At 39.6% G+C, this 25633-nt stretch overlaps 1 protein-coding gene and 1 long non-coding RNA gene across 4 annotated transcripts in view; one reads left to right on the forward strand and one right to left on the reverse strand.

Annotated features, from left to right (window-relative positions):
* Positions 1-25633, reverse strand: part of LOC130921934 (plexin-A1-like) — a 484623-nt gene that overhangs the window by 96728 nt on the left and 362262 nt on the right. For both annotated transcript variants that reach the window (XM_057846316.1, XM_057846315.1), the window contains exons 12-13: positions 22208-22398; positions 2398-2549 (exon numbers count right to left, since the gene is read on the reverse strand). In XM_057846316.1, coding sequence (XP_057702299.1) covers positions 2398-2549; positions 22208-22398 — 343 coding nt within the window. The remainder of the gene's footprint in view (positions 1-2397; positions 2550-22207; positions 22399-25633) is intronic.
* Positions 40-24030, forward strand: LOC130921936 (uncharacterized). Of its 2 annotated transcripts, XR_009064427.1 has the most exons (8): positions 40-116; positions 190-253; positions 1366-1640; positions 1729-1830; positions 9269-9351; positions 11861-12117; positions 14077-14175; positions 23750-24030. It is a non-coding gene; the product is annotated as an uncharacterized LOC130921936 (long non-coding RNA). The 2 variants fall into 2 exon arrangements; XR_009064428.1 differs by lacking the exon at positions 9269-9351.

The following is a 25633-nucleotide window of genomic DNA, read 5'->3' on the forward strand; positions in this document are numbered from 1 at the left end:
CATTGCACTAAAAGTGGGGGTATGAGCGTTGCATTTTGGGAAATGGAGATGCTATGAATACTAATGGAGAAACTGCTCATGCTAGCGCGACCAAGACTCAGACTAAAGAGAAACTGGTAAGAGTTTAGAAAATAAATAACTTGTTCAATTTTATGTACGTGAAACCATAAAAGGTTGATTTTGTTGCAGACGAGTTCCAGACTGCTCTAATGGGCGAATTACTTTGGGTTATTCTGTGTGACACAAGACTCCGGTGAGTTGCTATGCTGTATGCTACCACGCTAACGGCTATGTGATAAGACACGTTTTCCTGTAGAGTTGAGTTACAAGGTTGTGTCTTTTCTTTGACTAAAAAAAATTAATTAAAACAATCGGTGGAAATGGGAAATATAGTAAGGTGTTATTTTTTCCTATACGAATATGTTAATGTATGTTGATGCAATCTGGAAAGAAATTGCTACATGTGAGCTAATATCTGTTACTGTATAGCAGTCATATCCAAAGTGCGGCCCGGGGGCCAAATGCGGCCCGTGGCCAAATTTCATCCGGCCCCCAGCCTCTGTCATAAGATCAATAACGTCTGGCCCACACTCAGACTTAATAAATTGGTCAGCAGTACTGCTACCAGCTTACACACTAAATGCTGCTCCTCATTTACCCACTAAAAGGCAGCAACACTCTAAGCAACATTACCCCGTGTGAGCCTTGACTTCCAATTTTCTAAAATGGCGACGATCAACAACAACAGAAAGAAAGTTGACTGCAACGGCCAACACTTCAAGGATAGGTGGAAATTGGACTATTTTTTTTCACTAAAATACGCAACATTTGTGTCTACCTCATTTGCAAAGAGACAGTCGCTGTTTTTAGAAAGTTCAATGTGAGGTGATATAACCAAAAAAGACACGCTGAAATGTACGACAAGATTACAGGGAAGATACACAGCGAGAAATTGAAGCAACTTGAAGCTAGTTTAATTTCACAGCAGCAGTATTTTGCACGAGCCCGAGAGTCGAAAGAGAACGCCACAAAGACTAGTTGCGAGATTGTTGAAATTATTAATTTAAAAAAATTATAAAGCAAATTTGACACACAGAATGGCTTGCTAAAATTTGCTTAAATATATTGGTCTAGGTAAAGGACGTCAGCCAAGGTCGGCCCCCCACATTTTTACAACACCAAATCTGGCCCCCTTTGCAAAAAGTTTGGACACCCCTGCTGTATACTTTATGAACAAATTGTTTGAGTTTAGAAACGACCTATTTTGACCAGTATTGGAAGTTATATGTGATGGATATAAAAGGGAGATGACATGCTATACATTACATGGTTGGTTGAAAATTAATTTAAGTCCTTAATATGCAGATTGGTTTTTTTGAATTGCTGGATCTACATCGGAGTGACAGCGTTGATGTCAAGGAGGATTCGGCCTGATTCAAGGCGGGATTGAAGACCACCATTTTTCTTCAACTTCGACCAACTTTTGGAGCATCACCCTGGGAGCAGATAAGCTCACCTTCACTACAAAATCTTTGAAACAATATACAGTCACACTACCCGGGTAGTACACACATATACTGAATAGGAGAACGGACATTGAAGCACGGAAGCAATAGGCTGTGAAGGGACTATTCAACCAGGTAATATTTTTTATTTACATGGTTCATGTGTTGTTATATATATGTTGTATAATAGTTTAATAAATGTTGTTTTATATATTTTTCCTAGTCGCTCTTGCTCCTTGAGTCGAACCTACGTGTAATAAGGTGTTCCATTCTTAGCAGCACCAAAAGAGAACTACTGTGTTACACATGTGTCAGGTGCTGCTTGGTAAGTTTTGTTTTCTTATCTTGGCTATACCATGTCACTTTAGCCTTTAAAGGTCTGTGCTGAATGATCATCACACACTAAACTTGTATCGTTGGCATAGCAGTCGGGTTACGGCGTTAGCATAGCGTTCGTGATAGCATTAGCATTTAGCGCCGTGACTCTGTGTCTTCTTAAACTCTTGGAAAACATTTTAAATACAGTTTGTGGCGTCCAGGTGAGTTTAATTAATTGCAAATAGTGTGCTGATTTCCTGCTGAGTGTGTATTTTAATCATGAAAATGGTGATGTCCTTGTAGATTTTACAGTTACATGCTCGTCTGTCATGTACATTCAAAATTGTTGGAAACCTTTATTCATTCATGGACTAAACCTTTATACGTTTATAGACAAAAACATTCTGAGAATGGTCGACTCAACCTAGATGAAATTTGTCAGTTTTCATTGACTAAAACTAGACTAACGCATTTTGAAATGACTAAAATATGACTAAAACTAGTATTTTCGTCCAAAACAGTAAGACTACGAAGATTAAAATGGCTGCCAAAAACAACAATTATGTCAACGTACTGCTCAGCACTGATGTACTGGTCTTCTTGAGGGTTGCAGGCCACTTTTCCAATGCGGACTCCATTCTGGATGTCTTTGAACTGGAGACCCAAATTCTCACCGGTGATAGTCAGCATGGTTCCTCCCTGCCTTGGCCCAGTTTCGGGAAATAGCTGCAGGAAGGAAAAAAATGAAAGAATATCTCAGCAATGAAAGAATATAAACGTACTTTTTAGCCTTGCATTCATTTGTTGTGACATTTTGCAAAATGAGTGTGAAATTTCCCATTGTTAGATTATTTGCGATTCAGCCGCTGAAGTTTCGAAAATAGAGCTGTCCCGACTAGTCGACGTCATCGATGACGTAAATGTGTCGACGAGCACAACATCCATGTTGATGGCATATCAGACTCCAGTTCCTTTCACAGATGGTTTAGTGTTCATCAACACGCCGTAGAATTAAAGTTCAGACATACAAAATAAGGAAACACATCTATATTAAACACTGTAAACGTTATCATTGCTACATTGAGACGAATGAGAAAATAAGACAACCTACTAGTAATGCTAGTAAATATTGGCAGTCTTCTAAAAAACGCAAACTTGCGGTAAAAGGTGCTTTTTTTGCGGAGTGTAAAGCTTAGGATTATCGGTTTAGCGAACGTACTTCCGGTGAACATTTCAAAAATAAAAGCATGTCATGTTTGTCATATAAATAATGATTTCTGGAGTTAATCCCACATACTTCAGAATTCAGATTTTACACTATTAGCTTTAAAATGTGAAAATCTGATTGGCAATGAATAATTATTATAATTATTATAATACACCGTAGTATACTATAATATTAATGCTAGATTTCTCCATTCTTTTGCACTAGTTAATGCTATCAGCATTTGACTTCATTGTTTATTTGTGATTTATTATTGTTATGTGTGTGTGTATTTGTACTTTAATAAAGAATTAAGTGTTCCAAAATATATTTGTGTATAAATAAGCGTCAACATAATCGTAAAAATAGTCGAAAGAAAATTTGTTTTCCTTTGGGACAGCCCTATTCGAGAACGATTCACAAACACCCATATTCTGATTATTTAAATATGCTAAGTAAAGCGGAACTAAAACACAGCACGGTCGATACAATGAGGAACGGACCGACAACTCATGCCGCTACATAAAAAAACAATAATACCTGACTGTGGCCGACAGCCGCTACAAACAACGCCCACGTTGCTACAAACTACGCCCACTTAATGCTACAGTGGATATCACATGTATATAAAACTACATACGAAATGACAGACTCGACGGCGTTAGTAACCAACCGCCATCTTAAAGCAGTAGACTTCTCAGGAAGGCTCTGTTGTAGCGAACCTAATTAACTTTTTATCTAAAATACTCAAAAATCGGCAAAATCTTGACTTGAATCTATCTTTAAATGATGAAACAGTTTAAAACTTCCACATGTCGAAAGTAGACAGAAGGGAAATTATGGAATAAAGGGAGCAATTCTAACAACAGTAGATTCACAACATTAAATTAGTTGAATGTAGTTTAAAGCTGCTGATACAGAATTGGGACGTGAGTATTTTATTTACTGTTTGGAACTGTTAACTTGATACTGAAATAGTAGTTTATTTAAGCCTCAGAGGATTTTTGTACTATTTTTGTAACTAATGTATGAAACATTAAAAGCAGCTAATAGCTGGGAGGGGGGGTGTGTGCATCAATAACCGATTGATAATCAAATCGTAAACTCTGATTCGTAATTGAATCATGAGGTGCCCCAAGACTCCCACCTCTCCATTTTACCACATAATTCAGATGAAAAATGACATCAGATCAATTACTGCAGCTTCACCTCAGTCAAACATTAACAACTTGCCAAAACCCACCTGACTAAGAAGTGCCCAGCCTCCCCCACACTTGCTTGCATCCCTTTTGACCCCAGCACGATTAATCTACTGAACACAATTACAGGACACGGTGACCTCCGGTCCCTCCATTTCCCCAAGAGTTCTGTGAAAGGTGTGCAGAGGTGCTAATGGCTACCCAAGACTAACCGCCTCGCTAATCACTGCGCCATTCAACCACAGCATGGACGCAGACAATAGTCCCTGTGGTAATCACTCATTAGTAGGATAATTAGGGCTAAGGCTAATTGGATTAGAAATTGATGGGGGTGGGGTCATTTGTCATATTGCATTGGAGGAGGGTAAAGCATATACTGATGGTTGGGTATCATGTAGTTAACGCTGAGGTAACACTTGGACATCGCTTGATGTAGACTTGTCCACTCATGAGCAGATTTGCTTCTGAGTAGGCATGAGCCGGTATGAAATTCTGGTGGTATGGTAACCTTAAGCAAAAATATCACAGTGTCACGGTATTGCAATTACAGCTCGAAAATGTGTTACGCTGAGATATCTAGGTTAAAAAAAAGATTAATAATAAAAATTTAAATATTTTCCATAAAAAGTACGTGTGTATGACTCGTATCATGTATACATTATACACACACTCTCAGACAGTTACCAGAGAGAAAAAACACCACCACTAGACACACTAAATATGCTGGAGTTAACTTTCGTAGCTGGTGGGGAAACGTTCATGAAAGTGTTTACTCATCATTAATTTTGTATATATGCGAAATCATATTGGAGGTATTGCCTCCTCGGCAGCCACCCTCTGCAAACATGTTTTACATGTCGGTTGGCCCTCCACCTCTAAGCCGTGGCTGTAACTTTTCTGTCGCCGAAGTATTCCCATACAAGCGATTTTGTTTTCTTCGATGGGGGAAAAAAAATTCAGGAGTTTCACTTTCTCCAGCCATCGTGTAGCACAGCTGACTAACTGACACTGAGCAACAACTGGTGGGGGAGGGTTGAGCCTTGCAGCTGCGAGGGATTTCTCCCTGCATTTTTGGGACATTAAAAATAGCTAATAACGTTCTGACGGTATGACAGAATTTTTTTTTACAATTTTTAAACCGTGATGTTTTCATACCATGGTATACCTTGAAACCGGTAATCGGCATATGTCTACTTCTGAGATACCGATTATGTTTGTTGCTATACCATCAAAAAGGGCATGTACTAGTGATGGTAAAGAAGGAAAAATATATGATGAACAACCTGGCCTCCTGTTCAAATTGGCCACACGGGAGGTCGATTGGTAGAGGCAACTCTGTAGAGGCTGCTCAGCACAATATTTTTATCTCCACAAAATTTTTTTTTTTTTCGGTGTGCCCCGTTAAGGTCACATCCTTCTCCTTTTCCATGACACACATAACACACTAGGTCTGCAGCTATCGATTATTTTAGTAGTCGATTAATCAATGAACGAGTTAGTTCAAATAACAGAGTAATCGGATAAACATGAAAAAATTAAAATACCTGAGCTGGGCCTTTTTTTTTTTTTTTTTTAACAATGCTCTAAACAAATGGTTCAGACACATGTTCCCACAAAAATTGGCTAAATATATCTCTAATCTAACTTATGAACGCATTAAAAAACAAACAAAAACCTAGCTTATGTTGGTCTTAACAGGGAGCAGCTGGATTTGGCCATGTAAAATGAGGCCAACTAGAGGACAGTGTATCCACCCAAATCGATCAAACTAAATGCAAAAATTTTCAAACACAATTACAACGCCAATTTAATTAAACGAATACTCGAAGCAGCAAAATTTAATTCAAATCTTTTTTTCTAATCGAATACTCGAGTTAATCGATTAATCGTTGCAGCACTAATTTGATTAATTGAAGTCCAGTTTTTTTCATTTTTTTTAATTGAAACAACTTTTTTGATTGAAGTAATGTAGTTTTGCGTTTGGGGAACATTTTGGCTAGGACATTTGTGTCTTTATTATTCAATCAAAAAAAAGCGCGGTCACTTGTCACTCAAACATGTCGGAAGTAGTGGCGAAGCTCGATCTTTATGTCAAAATGATTCAATCAAAAAATAAAATGAATTCAAAACTTTTTTCAAATAAAAAAAGTGACACTACAATTGAAAGAATGTATATACTGTATATTTCAAATTAAAAAGAATATTTAAAAAAAAAAAAAAAATTTTTTTTTAGGGAAGGGCAATTTTATTTTTGCAAATAATTGTTTTCTTTGACTGAAAGTAGTTTTTTTGATTGAAGCAACTTTTTCTAGGATTGAATGATTTAGACACAAATGTCCTACCCATGATATGGCCCAAACACAAAAAGGATTGCTTCAATCAAAGAAAACAGTTTTAATGAAAAATTAAGTGTTCAAATGCAAATTTCTGAGTCTCTTTTTTTCGCATTCAAAAACTTTTATTGTATGATTGATTTTTTTTTTTTTTTTTTTGGATTGAATTTGATTGTAGCGATTTTTATTTTTTGATTGAATAACAAAGACACAAATCTACCTCCATAGCATTGGCGCCATTTTTTCGTGACACACTTACAATTTCACGACGTTACTACATGTTCGTTTACGACATACATTGAATGTTTTGCAATGTAGTATGTGTCAGAGCGTTTCTGTTAAGTTAAAAATGTTTATCACATATCACGAACATCTTATGCATCATTTCAGCGACCTGTATCAAATACAGAGGAGTAAAATTAAAGGTATAGTAGCGGTGAAAATTAGACAGTTGATGTCTTTGATATTACACCGAAATGTTATTTGAGCATTGTTTCACTGTGAACAAATGTAATTTGATTAGAAAACTTGAGTAATGATTTTTTAAAAACGGTTTCATTTAATGCTGTTGATTGGAATTGTTGTTAACATTGATGAGTGGTAAATTTAAGAAAGCCCCCAAAGTGACTGTGTTGTGTTAATTAAACGAAATTTACTGCAATGATGAGATGTTGTGAATTGTGAATACAACGCTCAGGAGTTGTCTGGGAGAAATAAAAAAAACATTGTGGTTCATTTATTCTATTTCTACCTGCCTATTAAGGTAAAAATACTTGTTACCGTGGTACAACCCGCTGGTCCCGAAACAAATGCAAGACAAAAGAAGTGGATATGAGTCACAGAAGGGACTGTGTTTAATTTGAAAGGCTTAACCACACCATTCACCAAACAGTATCTATCCAGTTTTTAAATCTATAATACACACTGCAAAACATAATAGAACCTTGGGGTGTGACAAAATATCGAAATGGTGATATATCGTGACACTTTCTATCCCAAAAGGTTATCGATATGCTCCTGCCAAGAATCAAGGTATCGTTTTAAAAAGGTGTCAATGTTTTTTTAAAAAATAAAAGATATATAAAAAAAATTTAAAAAAGAAAAAAAAAGAAAAAAAGGAACCAACAAAAAGTTGTTATCAAAATCTTCCACCATAATACCACCCCAAGCAAAAAGTATGCAATCACCAGTCTCGGACAAGCACTCACTCAGACATTTTTTTATGTAGAACAAACTCAGATAAAAAGCTTGAAAAAATAATAAATTAGTTCAAAAGTGCAACTCTTTAGCATCAGAAACACTAAAAGAAATGAATAAAAAACATTGTGGTGGTCGGTAAATGTTAATTTTATAGAGCTAGTGCAGGGAAATATATATGGAATCACTCCATTCCAAAGAAAAACATGGAATCATGAGAAACAAACAAATAAATAACAATCAAAACACATCTCTAGTATTTAGTAGCACCACCTCTGGCTTTTATGACAGCCTGCAGTCTCTGAGGCATGGACTTGATGAGTATTTTTCAACAATTTGGTGCCAACTCTCTTTGATCGCAGTTGCCAGATCATACATGTAGGTCGGAGCCCTGCTGTGAACCTTTTTTTTTTTTTCAATCTCCATCACAGGTTATCAATAGGGTTGGGATCTGGGCTATTTGCAGGCCATGACATTGACTGGATGAGTCTTTCTCCAAGGAATGCTTTAACAGTTTTAGCTCTGTGGCATGATGCATTCTCATCTTGGAAAATGATATATTTTCAATTGAAGGGATACAAAAATCTAAAATGTCTAAAATTTCAATGTAAACTTGTGCATTTATTGAAGATTTAACCACAGCCATCTCCCCAGTGCCTTTCCCTGACATGCAGCCCCATATCATCAAGGACTGAGGGAATTTTGATGTCTTCTTCAGGCAGTCATCTTTGTAAATCTCACTGGAACGGCACCAAACAAAAGTTCCAGTATCATCACCTTGTCAAGAGTCATGAATCTGCATTGGACGAGGTGTCAAGAGTCAAGAATCTGCATTTGACAAGGTGATGATGCTGGAACTTTTGTTTGGTGCTGTTCCAGTGAGACCTTAAATGGCCCAAAATTACCTAATTGCCTGGCATTGACTGCCACTAACAGCCATAGACGTTCAATCCGTTTGAAGTGGGAGGGATGGCAGCGAATGAACGAATGTTCATTCGCTGCCACCCTCCCAGTTCAAATGGATTGGACGTCTACTAGTGATAAACTCCTTCCAATTCACACTAGAAGCTTGTTTTTCTGTTAATTAGTTGTTTGTAGAATATCCTCGAATGATTGACCACTCCTAGTAGAACCATGATTTTATGATTTCAGATGTAAATGGGGTCAGCAGCATTGGTTGATTTCTCAATAACACTTCAAATCTCCCATTTTCAAATAAAGCCAACACATCCGTCCTTAACATGCTACACCCATCCGATTTGCTCAGCGAACATCTAAAGACAAATAAGTTAATGTCACGGATGTTCACGACAAAGAGCAGAGACATAATGGGATGGGAGCAATACCGAGTGTCACGCAGGGCAGATCTGAAAGGCCACCGTGATATAATGATGGAGTGTTCTCTATTTTAAACCAACAAAGCTTATGGTGAATATCTTTCCCTCTCTCCCTTGCCCTTTCCTTCTTCCTCCCCGCTTTTGTGTCTTTTCAACATACTCGCCTCTTTTTCAGCGTGCATGAATGCATGTGTTTTAGCCGGAGACAAAAGGATGATTGGCACACAGTGGCACAATAGTCAAGAGTCTCCAGATATGGTAATCAAATCTCTTTCGCTATTCGGTGGGGCTTATCAAAACACACACAAATACAAAAGTTGTCATTTCCACGCCGAAATAACACAAACAAAAAGCATTCTTTGATAAAAGCTACCAGCTCAAAACCGCTCTCTATTCTCTGCTTGCAGTCACAGCTCTTGAGTTCCATTCAAAGTCGCTTTTTTCTCATTCTCATCTACAACTTGTCCCGTTGTGTCAAAGGCTTAACGCTAGACCTATTGTGGCCACTCGAGCAGCAGTGTAGAGATAGCATCTACTGGTTAGAAGAGGGAGAGAAATTCGTGCGGCAGAGGGCAGAGAGTGAGAGATTGTTTAAAAGACGACAAGAGGCTTTAGACAAGTTTATCAGTTATATCACAGCCCCTGAAAACAAACTCAATGATTAAAGAGAACCACGGATAAAAAGACACGTAGTTCTTAACTCATTTGCTCCCAAAAACGTATAAATACAGTGGGGCAAATAAGTATTTAGTCAACCACTAAATGTGCAAGTTCTCCAACTTGAAAATATTAGAGAGACTTGTAATTGTCAACATCGGTAAACCTCAATCAACCATGAGGCCGAATGCAGGAAAAAAAAAACAGAAAATCACATTGTTTGATTTTTAAAGAATTTATTTGCAAATCATGGTAGAAAATAAGAATTTGGTCAATACCAAAAGTTAATACTTTGTTATGTACCCTTTGTTGGCAATAACGAAGGCCAAGCGTGTTCTGTAACTCTTCACACACTGTTGCTGGTATTTTGGCCCATTCCTCCATGCAGATCTCCTCTAGAGCAGTGATGTTTTGGGGCTGTCGTTGGGCAACACGGACTTTCAACTCCCTCCACAGATTTTCTATTGGGTTGAGATCTGGAGACTGGCTAGGCCACTCCAGAACCTTGAAATGCTTCTTATGAAGTCACTCCTTTGTTGCCCTGGCTGTGTGTTTGAGATCATTGTCATGCTGAAAGACCCAGCCACGTCTCATCTTCAATTCCCTTGCTGATGGAAGGAGATTTTCACTCAAAATCTCTCGATACATGGCCCCATTCATTCTTTCCTAAGTTTACACAGATCAGTCGTCCTGGTCCCTTTGCAGAAAAACAGCCCCAAAGCATGATGTTTCCACCCCCATGCTTCACAGTGGGTATGGTGTTCTTCGGATGCAATTCAGTATTCTTTCTCCTCCAAACACGAAAACGAAGAAGAGAAAGTTCTATTTTGGTTTCATCTGACAATCTGGATCATCCAAATGCTCTCTAGCGAACCGCAGACGGGCCTGGACGTGTACTGGCTTCAGCAGGGGGACACGTCTGGCAGTGCAGGATTTGAGTCCCTGGCGGCGCATTGTGTTACTGATAGTAGCCTTTGTTACTGTGGTCCCAGCTCTCTGTAGGTCATTCACTAGGTCTCCCCGTGTGGTTCTGGGATTTTTGCTCACCGTTCTTTCTTTACACGAAGCGTTTTACCTATTGCAGATTCAGTCTTCCCAGCCTGGTGCAGGTCTACAATTTTGTCTCTGGTGTCCTTCGACAGCTCTCAGGTCTGGGCCATAGTGGAGTTTGGAGTGTGACTGACTGAGATTGTGGACAGGTGTCTCTTATACCAATAATGAGTTAAAACGGGTGCCATTAATACAGGTAACGAGTGGAGCCTCGTTACACTTCGTTAGAAGTTAGACCTCTTTGACAGCCAGAAATCTTACTTGTTTGTATGTGACCAAATACTTATTTTCTACTCTAATTTGGAAATAAATTCCTTAAAAATCAAACAAGGTGATTTTCTGTTTTTTTCCCCCCACATTCTGTCTCTCATGTTTGAGGTTTATCCATGTTGATGATTACAGGCCTCTGTAATCTTTTCAAGTAGAAAAACTTGCACAATTGGTGGTTGACTAAATACTTATCTGCCCCACTGCATATCACAGACCCTGAAAACAAACTCAATGTTTAAAGTTTGCAAAATGTTCTTGCTGTCAGAAAAGAGGAAAACTTTAATAGGTACATCGGGAATAAATGTTTGCTAGAAAAATATAGTGTTTTATTAATAAGCGGTGCTAGCATTCAATAGGCATCAGCTTCTTTTGAAAATGACTCTCGGGGATAGTAATGTGACAGTTTCTACTGTGCTATACATCACCGCAAGGAACTCTCGCAGGCGTCTAAAACAGTCATGAGATGTAATAAGGTTGCGGAAAATGGCATTGGGACAAAACTGAATGGATTTGAAAGGAATAGACTGAAAAGTGAAAACAATACAAGAAAGGCTTGTGGGTAATAGATGACAGAATGGAAGGGAAAAGGGGAGGAAATGAGAGAGGTGGAATGGTGGAAGGGAATTGCAATGATTCCGCATTCAGTATTTGGCCGCAAAACCAAAACACATACGGTTAGCCCCAAAATTACTCATACCCTGTCTGCTTTATGTTTATATTTGGTGGTCAGCTGTATATGATACAGTCAAGTCAGTCCCAAATTATTCATAGCCTTTTCCATGTAATGCAGGTATGTCAAGTTCTGCACCAAGGTGTAGAGTGGTTAGCAGTGCTGCCTGACAGCAAGAAGGCTGATTCCAGCATAACTTTGGCCTTCTATGTGGCGGTTTGCATGTTCTCCCAATGCCTCAGAGGGTGCTCTAGTTTCCCTCTACTACCACAAACATGCAAGGTTAATTTCCAGTCGGCTTCGTTGACCAAACTGCTGACACAAGATCTTAATTCACTCCCTGGCCGTGACAGGGTTGCTGCCACTACTCCTCAGGGGTAGGTTAAATGCGAGAACTAATTTTGCTCTGCAATGCACGTTTAGGAAAGTTAAATGAAAATTTTATTTGTATGAAAGTAAATTCTGGATATTATAGAATATTTCTTGCAGTTTTTTCTTTCTCTTGCCACATTCTTGTAATTTCCAGAAAACAACACTGAATGATTTATTTTTATACTGTTTATAATGTACAGTGGTTCCTCTACTTATAAACGTCTCTACAAACGAAATTTTCAGGTTACGACATGCCTCAATGAGAAAATATTGCCTCTTGTTACGTCAGAAATTTCAGGACACGAGGGGCAAAAATACAAGACAGTACTGGAAAAGATACGTACGTACTTCCTGCTTTTAAATGTCGCGCCTAAAAGGAAACCTTGGACTTAAAGGCTTGTAGGCTCTAATAAGCCACCATTGTTCTATGTTATAAGAAACAAATATATTGTTGCGATTGATTTAAAAATCTATAATATTTAGTACATGTTTTGACCTACGGAGGGTGCCATGTTTTACACGGCACGGTTGTTTGACACGGTTGGGCTGGACTGGGAGAATAGCTGTGCTAGCTAGCAAGCGAAGCTAGTGTGACGACTGACATGATTTTGTCACATTCTGCTGCTGGTCAGATTATTTTGTTACAGGACTGTGGGATGAGTTGCCAATGTCGTACCTGCATCCAATTCCAGCTCATCAGCAGTGTCTTTAAACCGATCCTAGGCGGCTTGCCGACATATTGACTTGCTGCCATTTGACAGTTTGTATATCCCTTTGTTGCTAGTTGCATCATTGCCTTGTTTTTTTTGTTTGTTTGTCTGCCTCCCCTCACGCTTTCCCCTCTTTTTTTTTTTTTTTTATTGATCCCGACCTACTGTCACAGACTCGTTTTGTGTCTCTCTTTTCGCTATTGCGTTTTTGTGTGTGTTCAATAAAACCTTTTACACAATCCCTATGTTATTGTTGTCTGGTTGCTGTGTGATGTGAGCCGCATTTTCTTATTCGGTGGTCAAGCCAACCGCTCTTTCTTTTTTAGTTGCATTTCCCTTTCAGGTTTTACCGCACAGAGACAGACAATGCATGTGGGTTGCGATTGCTTTATAAGGAAAATCATGACTCTCATGTCACGCGGAAGTATAGTCCTGTGGTCTATGCGCTTGTTTTTGCACGGAAAACGCAGATTCGAATCCCGCTGGAGACATTCATTGAATTTCTTTTGCTGCTCGTTTTGTGAAATATTGACAGTGCTGTCCTGCTCATCACCTTTCCGCTCGGGTTCAAAATGGAAGGGCAGAACCGACGACATGTTTATGTAGCTAAAAAGTGACACTGTGATAGCCCGGCAGTGCCGCCCAGTGACGTCACCGCCCAGAGTGCATTGCATCGTCAACAATAATGGCGACCTACTAGTTAAACTAATTTTGAAAACAAAAGAGCACAAGTCTCCTCGCGTTTTTGTCTTTTTTAATGAGATGGAGAGACTTCTCTGGATTAAGGAAATCGCCGAGAATGTAATCTGCCACAAAGCAAACGCCATTTTCGATCTCGTGAATGATGAGGATATTGCCTCACTTGAAAGCAAAGCTATATATTTTTCTTTTTTACGAACAGTTAGGTTATGGAATGATTCAAATGTGTTTGGCTGTTGTTTTATTCCAGTTTTACCCCAATATAAAATTTAATGTGGCGTTTCAGTAGTGCTTGGAATCAATTGGGGCATTTACATAGAAAACGCGTCTCTACTTACTAAATTTTCAGGTTATGAGACTACTTCCAGAACCAATTAATTTTGTAAGTAGAGGTACCACAGTATAAAGAATTTTAAAAAAGAGTATATAAGCCACTAACCCTAACACATTTACACCCCCCCTCACACACACACCCCACACACATATATAAGTAAAGGCCTGGGTTGTTTTAATTGGTTTCCAAGGGCCAACTCTAATGCTTTTCCATTCTCCAAGGGGAGAACAGGCCTGAAATGATGGATGATGGAGAACCAGGCAGAATCTAAGGCCGCTACTAGGACAATGCTGCACTACACTGGATGACAAGCTATTCAGGTTTGTATTTGTATGTGTTTTATCTTATTTTACATTTGATGTTTAAAATCTACTTTTCTTGATATTCAAGTATTCCTTTCTCAGCGGATTCAATATTTTCACAATGAATATTGAAAAAAAACGTGCTCCACCAATCATAAGAACCGTTAATCATCAGAAACTGTGTTTGGAGCCTTTTATAGGTCTCAAAGCTATTAGTGGAACAGTACCCAACAGCATTTTCTTGGAAAAAAATGCAAGAAATCAAATCAATTGGGCCATGCATACTCAGGAATGACACCAAATGGCCAAAGTTGCCAACCTGGGAGTCTTGCATCGTTCATGTGTGTGCATGTTTGCATGTCACAATCCACTGGCGTTTCCTGCTACATACAATTCTCTAGTGCAAATTAAATTAGTGGTTAATCCACCAGCAAATGGACAGGGACCAAGAAGCATTCCATTCTGCAAAAATGAACAAAGGAGTCTGAATCAAACAAAGAGACAATCATTTGACAGAGAAACAGTGAATGGGTGTAAAAAGCTGATAGAGAGAGACGCCATGCATAGGAAGAAGCAGACAAATATTCAATTTGTGTCCTGCTTTTCTGAAGAGCCGAGGAATGAAATGGCTTAAAAGGAGAGATTCTCTTTGTCGCCTCTGGATGTTCTTTAGGCGTTAAATGTCACACTGTAAATGTCAAAGGTGGCGAAGAGAGGCTCGGCATGGTGATGAAGAATCCTCCAGTGGTTAACCGGTGAATCTCTTCTTCTTTGTCCCTGCTGCACTCAAGCAAAGTTCCTCTTCCTGCTGTTGCTGGTTTTCTACTACGCTTGCTTTTTGACTGCCACCAACATCTTGCCCCGAGGCCAGGATTTATGACTCAATATGCACAAGCTTGCAGGCACGCATGCAGCAAACACTTCCCATCCCTACCAATTCTCTCACATGTACATGCAGACACACAACGCTTGGCTCTGTACGGTTGTTTCAAAGAGATAACTGAAGTGAGTAAGGAAATAGAGAAAGGGAGGGGGGATTACATTAGCGAAAGGATATATCAATGTGCTAGTGCCCCAATTATCCAGTATCTTCATTATGCATTCATAAGAAGGAACCAGAAGTCACATAGGAAATATACTCAGGGCTCAAGTAAGTGTGGAATATGTAGGGAGACATATTTCACGCCATTTAGATAAAGAAAAATGGCACTTTTTTCCCCCACCAAATGAGATGACTTCATGGTTTGAAGGCCTCAAACACGCCAATAGATGGGGTGCGTGCGTCTGTGTGTATGTGTTCATGAACAGTATGACATTCCCTGTGGTGACCCAGGTCACAGTGAGACCGAGGCCACCTCCACGGTTATGGATGGCAACAGATGGGTACACCACAGTGTTTATACGCTTCAGCCCACCCGGCATGTCAAATGTACACTACATACACACGGACTCGGCACTCATGGTGGGACACAATTAACACACTCCACATTCACTTTGTCTGTCTCTCCACAGAGACTTTCCAGGCAAACATACTCTGCCTCCTTTGGTGGGAGTGTGTCTGTCCACAGTACGTGTATTCGTCATCTCTAATCACATCAGTGTGTTCGGATTTGTTGTGTGTGTGAATCGCCTCCTCCTGGTCGGCCCATCTGTGTTGTGCTTGCCGTCATGGTAATAGTGTCGAAGATGTCCACCCTCCCTGCTGCCTTCAACCGTGCTCCTTTCCCTCACTGAGGCCAAACAATGATGCAGCAAAGGCAGGAGAGTTCAACTTTCTTCTCCTCTTAATAGTTTGCCTTTGGCAGTCACTGATTCCTATGAACTAGCAGATCATGGATTTGGGAGTTTTTGAGCAAGAGGCAATCAAACCTCAGTTACAAAGTACATATTGTCAGTTGAACCAGTCCCTGACCACCACCCTTGCATAAACCTGACATGTTTGTTATTTGGAATGTTGAGTTGCTAAGCAACAGATACACGCACACACAATTCTGAAGGAGGCGGGAGATATTAGAACTATATTTCTTTATCTGGTATTTCAAAGCTTGTGAAAGATAAAGATTTATACTGAAACAACACACATTTATTGGATATTATATAAGCACAGTCATTATCAAACTGACTACAGTGATCCCTCGCTACTTCGCATTTGGCAGAGTGGTTAGTTCTTAGATCAAGGGTTCAATCTCGGGCTTCGGCCTTACTGTGTGGAGTTTGCATGTCATCCCTGTGCCTGCGTGGGTTTTCTCCGGGTACTCCGGTTTCCCCCAACATCCCAAAAAGATGCATGGTAAGCTGATCGAACACTCTAAATTGTCCCTTGGTATGAGTGTGTATGCCAGACATGTCCAAAGTGCGGCCCAGGGGCCAAATGCGGCCCGTGGTCAAATTTCATCCGGCCCCCAGCCTGTGTCATAAAATCAATAATGTCTGGCGCGCACACAGACCTAATAAATTGGTCAGCAGTACTGCTACCAGCTTACACACTAAATGCTGCTCCTCATTTACCCACTAAAAATCAGCAGCACTCTAAGCAACATTACCCCGTGTGACCCTTTACTCCCAATTTTCTAAAATAGTGACAGTCAACACAAAAAAAAAAGAAAGTTGACTGTGACGGCCGACGCTTCAAGGATAGGTGGACATTGAACTATTTCTTCACTAAATTACGCAAAAACTGTTTTTAAAGAGTTCGATGTGAGGCGATATTACTGAAGAAGACAAGCTGACAGGGAAGATACTGTAAGTAGCGAGAAATTGGAACAACTTAAAGCTAGTTTAATTTTACAGCAGTAGTATTTCGCAAGAGCCCAAGAGATGAAAGAGACCGCCACAAAGGCTAGTTGCAAGATTTTGTGGAAATTATTAATTAAAAAAATTATAATAAAGCAAATGTGACACACAGAATGGCTTGCTAAAATTTGCATAAATATATTGTTCTACGTAAAGGATGTCAGCCAAGGTCGGCCCCCCACATTTTTACCACACCGATCCTGGCCCCCTTTGCAAAAAGTTTGGACACCCCTGGTGTATGCGAATGGTTGTCCGTCTCCTTGTGCCCTACAATTAGCTGGCAACCGATTCAGGGTGTACCCCGCCTACTTTTTTTTTTTTTTTCTTTTTTTAATCTGTCTTGTTCAGCTGCTTTACGCGGACAATGGTGATCTGAGTGTCCGATTGATTTGAACAGTTTTAATGTATCACATGGGAGTATAACATACATCCATTGTGTTTATTCTACGTACCTCGATTATTAGGAGAAAGCAGCGAACAGGAAGGGGTAATGGGGGAACAAAAGAAAAGATGGGGAGGGACAGAAAAAGTAAAAACAACTACAAGAAATACATTAAAGTGCATGTGACACGAAAAAGCATGTTTATTTCATAATACACGCGGTATTTTATGCTCCTGAATGATATGGACCGCTTAGATGTGTGTGGAAGCGATCGCTATATTTATTTAGTTTTTTGAATCCCGCGCCATGAAAATGAGTGACTTCCGGCTTCGGTCTTGCATTGAGGAGGAGGGCGCTGTGACGTGTACAGGTGAAGGCGTCCTCTTCACTAAACAGCCGTACTGTTGTGACTAAGGATTCAGCTGATTTTGCGGATTAATACGTTTATTTTTTGCATCACGGCAGCCAAACGGCTGCAGAAAATCTTGCTTTATGAGGGAGAGGCGTGTGCGCCTTTTTGGAGTTTCAAAAGGTTCCCATTCACCGTGGATATTGGCCAAGCCCTACTACTGTGGGACCATTGGACTTACAAGGAAGTGAGTAAACATCTTGTTTTGTATTATGTCAAATATTAATACAGCAATTACAAAGTAAACACTACATATTTTCTTAAAATAAAGGACTACTTAGGTTTGATCATTGATAGGCATGTAAAAAGCTCTCCTCGTGCACATTAGCTGCACGTTAGCTGCACAGCAACTGCAGCCGCCCTCCTCCGGGGAACTAACTGTAAATTGCTCTCCGCCGGGCAGTTTGCCGATCCGCGAAGACAATCGACAACCCAGTCGTCATGTCAAATGACCCGGGCTAGTTATGTGTGATTTTCCGCTTCGAAGACTTTGAAACATCACTCGGTTCGGGTTAGCATGTCGGCTAGCTGTCACGCCTCTTGGTTTGTTTACATCTCCGAAGCCGGGGAAGGGAAATGACATATGTCCGATTTAGGTGTCATAAAATATCGTTCGTGAGGTGCGACAGTAAAGGTGAAGTCGACAGTTTTGACCATTATGGAGTAATTTTGCCATGTCGTCCTGAATAAGTGCATTTTTATTATTTCATATTCCATTTACCACAAGACTGTTATTTTTCATGACCATGCCATTTATTTAGCATTTGGGGAAATACTTGGATAAAAAGAATATCCTGTAAAAATATTGGAGTAGCGAGACAGAAACAATGACATTTTGCGGCTCTCTTCGTCGCGTTTTCCTCGTTCTGAATAATTCCCCCTCAATGGGCTGAGTAGTAAAACCGATGAGCCCAGTCACCCGCTGACGTCATCCACCTGTTGGGGACGCTAGAGCCCTATAATGGTAGGCGTGGCTAACCGGCAGATTAAAAGACTAATTTCTCGTCATCTGTGCTTTGCTAAATTGTTGTATCTAGTCGAATCGTCTCAAAATGTGATTCTAATTCACATAATAATGCTATTTAAGACTTTTTCTCCTGTCGTATGCTCTTTAAACGCCTACTCTAACTATGAATATGTTGTAGCTATCGTTAGCTCGTTGTATTTCCAGTTGACACCATGTGGGGGAGCCTGATAACCAAGGAAAGGGGGGGGGTGGGAGATAAGTGATTGGAAGGGGTGAAGTGTACCTTAATCAGCCATGTGGTCTAGAACCCATTATTTGTGTGAATCCCTTGCGAGTGTGAGTATGTTGGCATCCTATTCTATGTTGTCTCCTCGCTAATCCAGACACCGAGGTTTCCTACTTGAGTGTGTCTAATTTCACTTACTACCCCGCCTATTGCCCATAGTTAGCTGGGATTGGCTCCAGCACCCCTGTGACCATCATGAGGATAAACGGCTTGGAAAAGAATGAATGAATAAATAAATACAGATGAGCCATCCCGAGCCGATCACGTAGTCTCACTCTCCCTCCTGCTGCTCTTTGTTGGTCAGGCAGTGCCCTGGAGTTGCTTATTAAAGTTAACAATGATTGACAGACATTAAGGTATGATGTTGCCACAGGACATCGTTAACTTGTTAAACAGTTTCTGTGGCATCACATTTTGTGTAAGTGTAAGCATTAATAAAGACAATCATTTTCTACTTTATTCTTGTTTAAAAATAATTTGGTGGGACGGTGTCATGTTTAAAACTTATAATTATTACATTTGAAGTGCTTAAAATCCATTTATTTAAAAATATATATATATATAAAGATATGATACTTTTGGAAAAAAAATCTTAAATGTATCTTTTTCTAATGCTAAGTCTGAATAAATAAATTTAACACACACTAAAACTTTGCGGTTTTTCACTTATAGCGGCGGGTTCTGGTCCCCATTAACCGCAAAAACTGTGTAAAGCGCCTCACGATGGTAAAAGGAAGGCACCAATGTGGGGCCGTCGTAGACGTGGCCAGGAAGTGAACAGTGTGGACTCCACCAAGCCTATTTACGAGAGTCACGAGCAGGAAGGCATTTATTTTTCATTATTTCACAATAAAACTAACTTGACTTATTTTCATGAGTATGGGAGATTATAAAACCTGTGCGATAAGCTTTACTAAATTTGGCAAAAACCTGACTAGTTTTTTTGTTGTTGTCCGTGAACTACAGTTCCACACAAATGCACATCGGGATATCATTTATCTTAGCAAGGAGAGGTGTGAGATATACTTTTCGAGTGTCCCAAAGCTTGGGAAACTTCAAGAAAGCACATTTATCAAGGTTTCCTCTCAAGTGACTTATGTGTATCGGTCCGCCAAAAATAACATGATCTCACACTGCCAGCACCTCCGCTATTGGACGGCTCAGAGTTTGCTGCTCTGAAATAGAACAAGTGTTTATTTCGTCTGCAAATATAGTCACGCTTTGCCATCCTGTCTAAAATGGCTGTGAACACCCACTGTCGCCCCTAATGCGTACTAGGACTGGGCGATATGGCGTTAAGTACATATTACGGTAAACTAAGCAAAGTCAAAGTCTTCGAAGCGGAAAATCACACATAACTAGCCCGGATCATTATTTCACATGACGACTGGGTTGTCGATTGTTGTTGCCGATCGGCAAACCGCCCGGCGGAGAGCAATTTACAGCTCGTTCCCTGGTACTACGGACAGGAGCTCGCTAGCCGGGGAAGCAGCTGGAAAATAACTGCTGAACAAACCGGCCGACGTCGGAGGAGCGCGTAGCTGCCAAATGGTCAACACGAATATGGCAAAATAATGCTTTACTACATGGTGAAGTCGTAAACAGCGAGAGACTCAGTGGAGGAGGGTGGCTGCAGTTGTTGTGCAGCTAATATGTATGAGGAGAGCTTTTTACATGCCCATACATGATCAAACGTAAGTAGTCCTTTATTTAAAGAAAATTTGTAGTGTTTACTTTGTTATCACTGTATTTCTGATTGGGTGGAAAATTTGACAGAACACCAGGCACACCAAGAGGGCAAAAGCCGAGTATAGTGCTCGCCTGGCGGGGGGATGTGCGACAAGCCGCTGGTCGTTGGCAGAGTGGACAAGGAGCCTGTCAGCCACAAAATGCAAGCCACCTCCGTATTAAAATGATCCCAGTATTTGACATAATACAAAATACGATGTTTACTCACTTCCTCGTAAGTCCCATGGTCCCACAGTAGTAGGGCTTGTTTTGGCCAATATCCACTGGTGAATGGGAACCTTTTGAAACCCCAAAAAGGCGCACACGCCTCTCCCTCGTACAGCAAGATTTTTCTGCAGCCGTTTGGCTGGCGTGATGCGAAAAATAAACGTATTAATACGCAAAAACTCCTGCATTTGTCAAACTTTTTCTGTTACAAACTGACCCCGGGTCCTCATCAGAGAAGGGAAAAGTTATGTGGCCCTCACAGGAAAAAGTTTGGGAACCCCTGCTGTACAGGCTTTACTCTTGGATTATACTTTATGCCGAGTGCTTTACCATCATTAAAGCTATCAGAGAAATCACAAACACAGAAAGATACATACAAAATAACGCGACATAATGATTGCTAGATGCAGTCCGTGCCCAGTCCACTCATTAATTTCAGCCGTTTCGATAAGGTTAGAGGTTAAGGTTAAGGTAAGCTATCCGACTCCATCACGTTCATTTGTAGAGTTAACCGCTAGCGTTAGCCTGTGGCCTGGCTACCAGTAGAAAGCACTGAAAGCGCACACTCTCCTGAAATCGTGAGAACCAGGGAGGACAGCAGGTGAAAGCCTGTCTGGAAGCCACCAAGAGTCTACTTAATGTCGGGTAAAAGTTTGGCAAAGCTCCCTTAAGCCCGACTCCATCACGTTTGCTTGTAGCCTTAGCCGCTAGCGTTAGCCTACCGGGCTTCTGTTTGTTTAATTTCCTGATAAACACGTGACTTCATACGTAAGCACACTGAATGCTTTCTTAAAGGGGAATGAACATAGCCGAACAACACAGAGTCAAAGTGGGATGAAAAGACTATATTTTCTTGTTTTATTAAATTACCGAATTTACCGACATGGTCAAAATTACGTCGGTCATCGTGAAGAATTTCGGTAACAGTAAATTTTCGGTTTACCGCCCGATACAATGAATTAGTTTCTGCATAGCAAACGGTGTGCTGCTACCACTACTGTAGTGTGAAAGGGTCTTTATGAGCTAATTAAATGTTATAATACAGGTGCTGCATATGCCAGAAACTTGAAGCAAAATGTTTTTTTTAACCTTGCATGCATTTCAATCTCTTGAACAATATTCACGTAAAGCTCGCCCATACTGTTAATATTGATTTGTGCTTCCGTCACTGTTTTCTGCCCATATTTTTGAGTATTGCCAAGCTGCTACATGCTTCTCGTGTGTGAATGTCTGTCATGTCAGGTGCGCATGTCTTACCTTGGTGATCTTGGGGTGCGCACAGCGGCTGTTTCCCGTGGTGGCGTGCATCCAAGTGCTCTCTGTAGGAGCGCACTCCTGCCTAAGGGAACACTTCTTCTCTTGCACACACCAGCCACACTCAAATCTAGGGTTGGCCTTCAGACACATCCCACAGCTGTCTCTCAGTGCATAGCACTTATACAGGTGAGCTGCGGAAGAAAAGAAGAATAGTTTACTGCAGGATCAGAGGGACTAAAAATCTTGGAGGCAACAATCGATTTAAGATAAAAACATTTTTATTAACTTTTCATTAGCATTTCAAAAACGGGTTCAATGTCACCATCTAAAAGCAATATATCCTCCAAATGCCCGAGGAATTGTACAGTGAACTCCCCTTTTTTCTCTCTCTCTCCTCTTCCAACCCCAAATCCCATTGGTCATGGAGAGCTTTAAAGCAAACCCATACCAATTACTGTCTGCTAAATGACTCCTTCCTAATTACATTAACATATCAGAATTTTAGAAAATTTCTCATGCGACACAAGATGATTATCATGATTGGAAAAAAATGTGGGGGGCTAAAAGGAAACTAAGACATGCAAGAGTAGGAAAAGCATCTCTGTTTTCAGAAGAACAATGTCGATAACATGTACATGGTCTAGTAAGCCTGATTTTGTTATGAACATGAAATACACCATTAAGAAATGATGTGATTCTGACAGGACAACAGACCTGAACAGTATCTGCAAGTACTTTGTATAAACATATACAGTATATCTTTTGTTGGATCATACACAAATGAATTATATGCGAAACGAGTGATCCATCGCTACTTTGCGCTTCAAACTTCGCGGCCTCAGTCCATCACGGATTTTTTTTTTTTTTTTTTTAATTAAAAAAAAAAAATACAGATAAGCTGTCCCGAGCCGATTGCTTAGTCTCACTCTCGCTCCCTCATCCTGCTCTTTCTTCGTCACTCCGGCACTGCACTGGAGTTCCTAATTAAATTCAATTCAATTTTATTTGTACAAAGTTAACAATGTTGACTGATGTGTGTGTTTGATCTTGCCGGAGTCACGAGCTCCAAAAGCACTGCATGGTTCAGTCATCGTTTAACTTGTTAAACAGTTGCAGTGGCAACTCTTTGTGTGTAAGTGAGAGGATTTGAGTAGCCTCACTCAATGAAGTGTTGCGAGTGCTGCTTTGGAACTGACAGGCTCCGTGTGCGTGTGCAGGGGTGGGGGGGATAAGGAAGCGCGCGCTGCTATGAATGTGTGTGGTGTGTGTGTGAGTTCGCGGCAATAAACGCCACATGTTAAAAGTGATCCTGAGCAGTTTGTAATTTCCACATTTCACTCCAAGAGTCACAGCCAAGGTAGGTAACAGAAGCATTTAATAAAGCGGTAACACTTTATAATAACTATCCATTTTACTAGTTAATAGATCATTAGTAAACTGTTGATAAATGATTTATTGTTGATTTGTGAAGTATTTGTTTACAGTTTGTGTAGAAACGTTTCAAGTTTTTGTGTGTAACGTTTGGCATTTCTATCTTTTCAGGTTGAGAAATGCCGTTCACTTCAAAAGAAAAGGCATTTTGCAGGCAGCGCTCATGTTGCACATTTATGAAAATCTGCCATAGAACCAACAAATATTTGTACTTTTCTTTGTATATTTAACCAGTAAAACTTATGACCTTCAACATAAAGTGTATATAGTTTTATTAAGATCCATCAACTAGCATGGGCATTTAGAATGGAGTCAACCATATTGGAACACCCTGTAAATGCTTAACAAACTGTTAACAAATACTTCACAAATCAACAATAAATCATTTATCAACAGTTTACTAATGATCTATTAACTAGCAAAACGGATAGTTATTATAAAGTAATTATAAAGCTAAGCATTTTTCTACTACAGTACTTTATTCTTGTTTAAAAATAATTCGGTGGGACAGTAACATGTTTAAAACTTATAATTATTAAATTTGAAGTGCTTAAAAAACATTTCTTTAAAAAAAAAACAAAAAAAAAACATATATATATATATATATATATATATACATACATACATTTTTTTTAAAATTATAATTTGGGGGAAAAAAATGATAAAACATCTTATATATAGCTCTCTCCAATGTTAAATCTGAATAAATACATTTATGGGGGTGCACTACTTTGCGGTTTTTCACTTATCGCAGCGGGTTCTGGTCCCCATTAACCGCGAAAAATGAGGGATCACTGTATAAACTTTTCAATATTGTATATTTTACATTTATAGATTAATTTACATTACATTACATTAATCCAGCTGCTCCCTGTCAAGACCAACATAAGTTCAGTTTTTGTTTGAGTTGATTTTTTTTTTTTTTTTTTTTTAATGCATTCGTAATTAGATTTATAGGTATACTAGCCGGGTTTTTTTGTGGGACTATGTGTTTGAGCGATTTGTTAAGTACATTGTAAAAAAAAAAAAGGTAGCATTTTATAGCATTTAAGCTAGCAGACTTCTCCTATGCAAGTTAGCCAATTGTTCTTTTGTTGTACATAGATCAGGGGTTCCCAAACTATTCCACATTGGGCCGCTCTGGGTGCTGGATTTCTTTCCAACAAAACATGACGACACACGTGTACCAATCTGGTGTTTTACAAGTGTAATCAGTTGATTGTAGTCAGGTGCTGCTTGTTTGAGCAGAAACCTCATTGGTTAAACGGTCTGTGCTCGATCGGTAGGAACAAAAACCAGGACCCACAGGGGTCCTTAAGGCCCGGTTTGGGAACCACTGACTTAGATCTTCATTTATTTTTTTATACTATTTGAGGCTAAGCTCGGGTATTTTAATGTATTTTTAAATGAAAGTGGAATCCTGCATAGTTTGAAGGAACTCTCAGGAATTTTATTTTGTATTTGCATTTAATGCTCTTTTGAAAGTGCAATCTTAGCCAGCCTTTGTTTTACATCCTTAAAATTCTGCGACGCATTAAATGTTTCTAATCCAATTACTGGATTATTCAAACTAACTGGATAGATAGATTAATCGACTACTAAAATAATCGATAGCTGCAGCTCCACATGTGACTACAGTGCGCTGTATTGCAATCCTCTTTTTTTCTGACCTAAAGACAAAATAACATTTGACAAATAGTAAACAAAGAACTTATTAACAACATAAACAGATCTTAGGGTGTTGGAAAAGACTTAACTTTGAATGGGACAGCGCTCTGTAGCTGTGCAAAGGCAGTATGAGTGTTTGTAGCGTCTTTTCTTCATATTATTATTATTATTTTTTTTTAATAAACATTGTGATTGAGGATGTGACATTGTTCAGTCTGGTCAATTACAAATAAATGGGTCCGATTGGTATAGTGCATTAATTTTATTTCTTCAGCGGAATCTAAAAAAGTCTTAACACAATTTTACAGTGGCATCAATAGACCGTCA

This window comes from Corythoichthys intestinalis, chromosome 9 (assembly GCF_030265065.1).
Source record: "Corythoichthys intestinalis isolate RoL2023-P3 chromosome 9, ASM3026506v1, whole genome shotgun sequence".
In the NCBI taxonomy this organism is placed as follows: Eukaryota; Metazoa; Chordata; class Actinopteri; order Syngnathiformes; family Syngnathidae; genus Corythoichthys; species Corythoichthys intestinalis.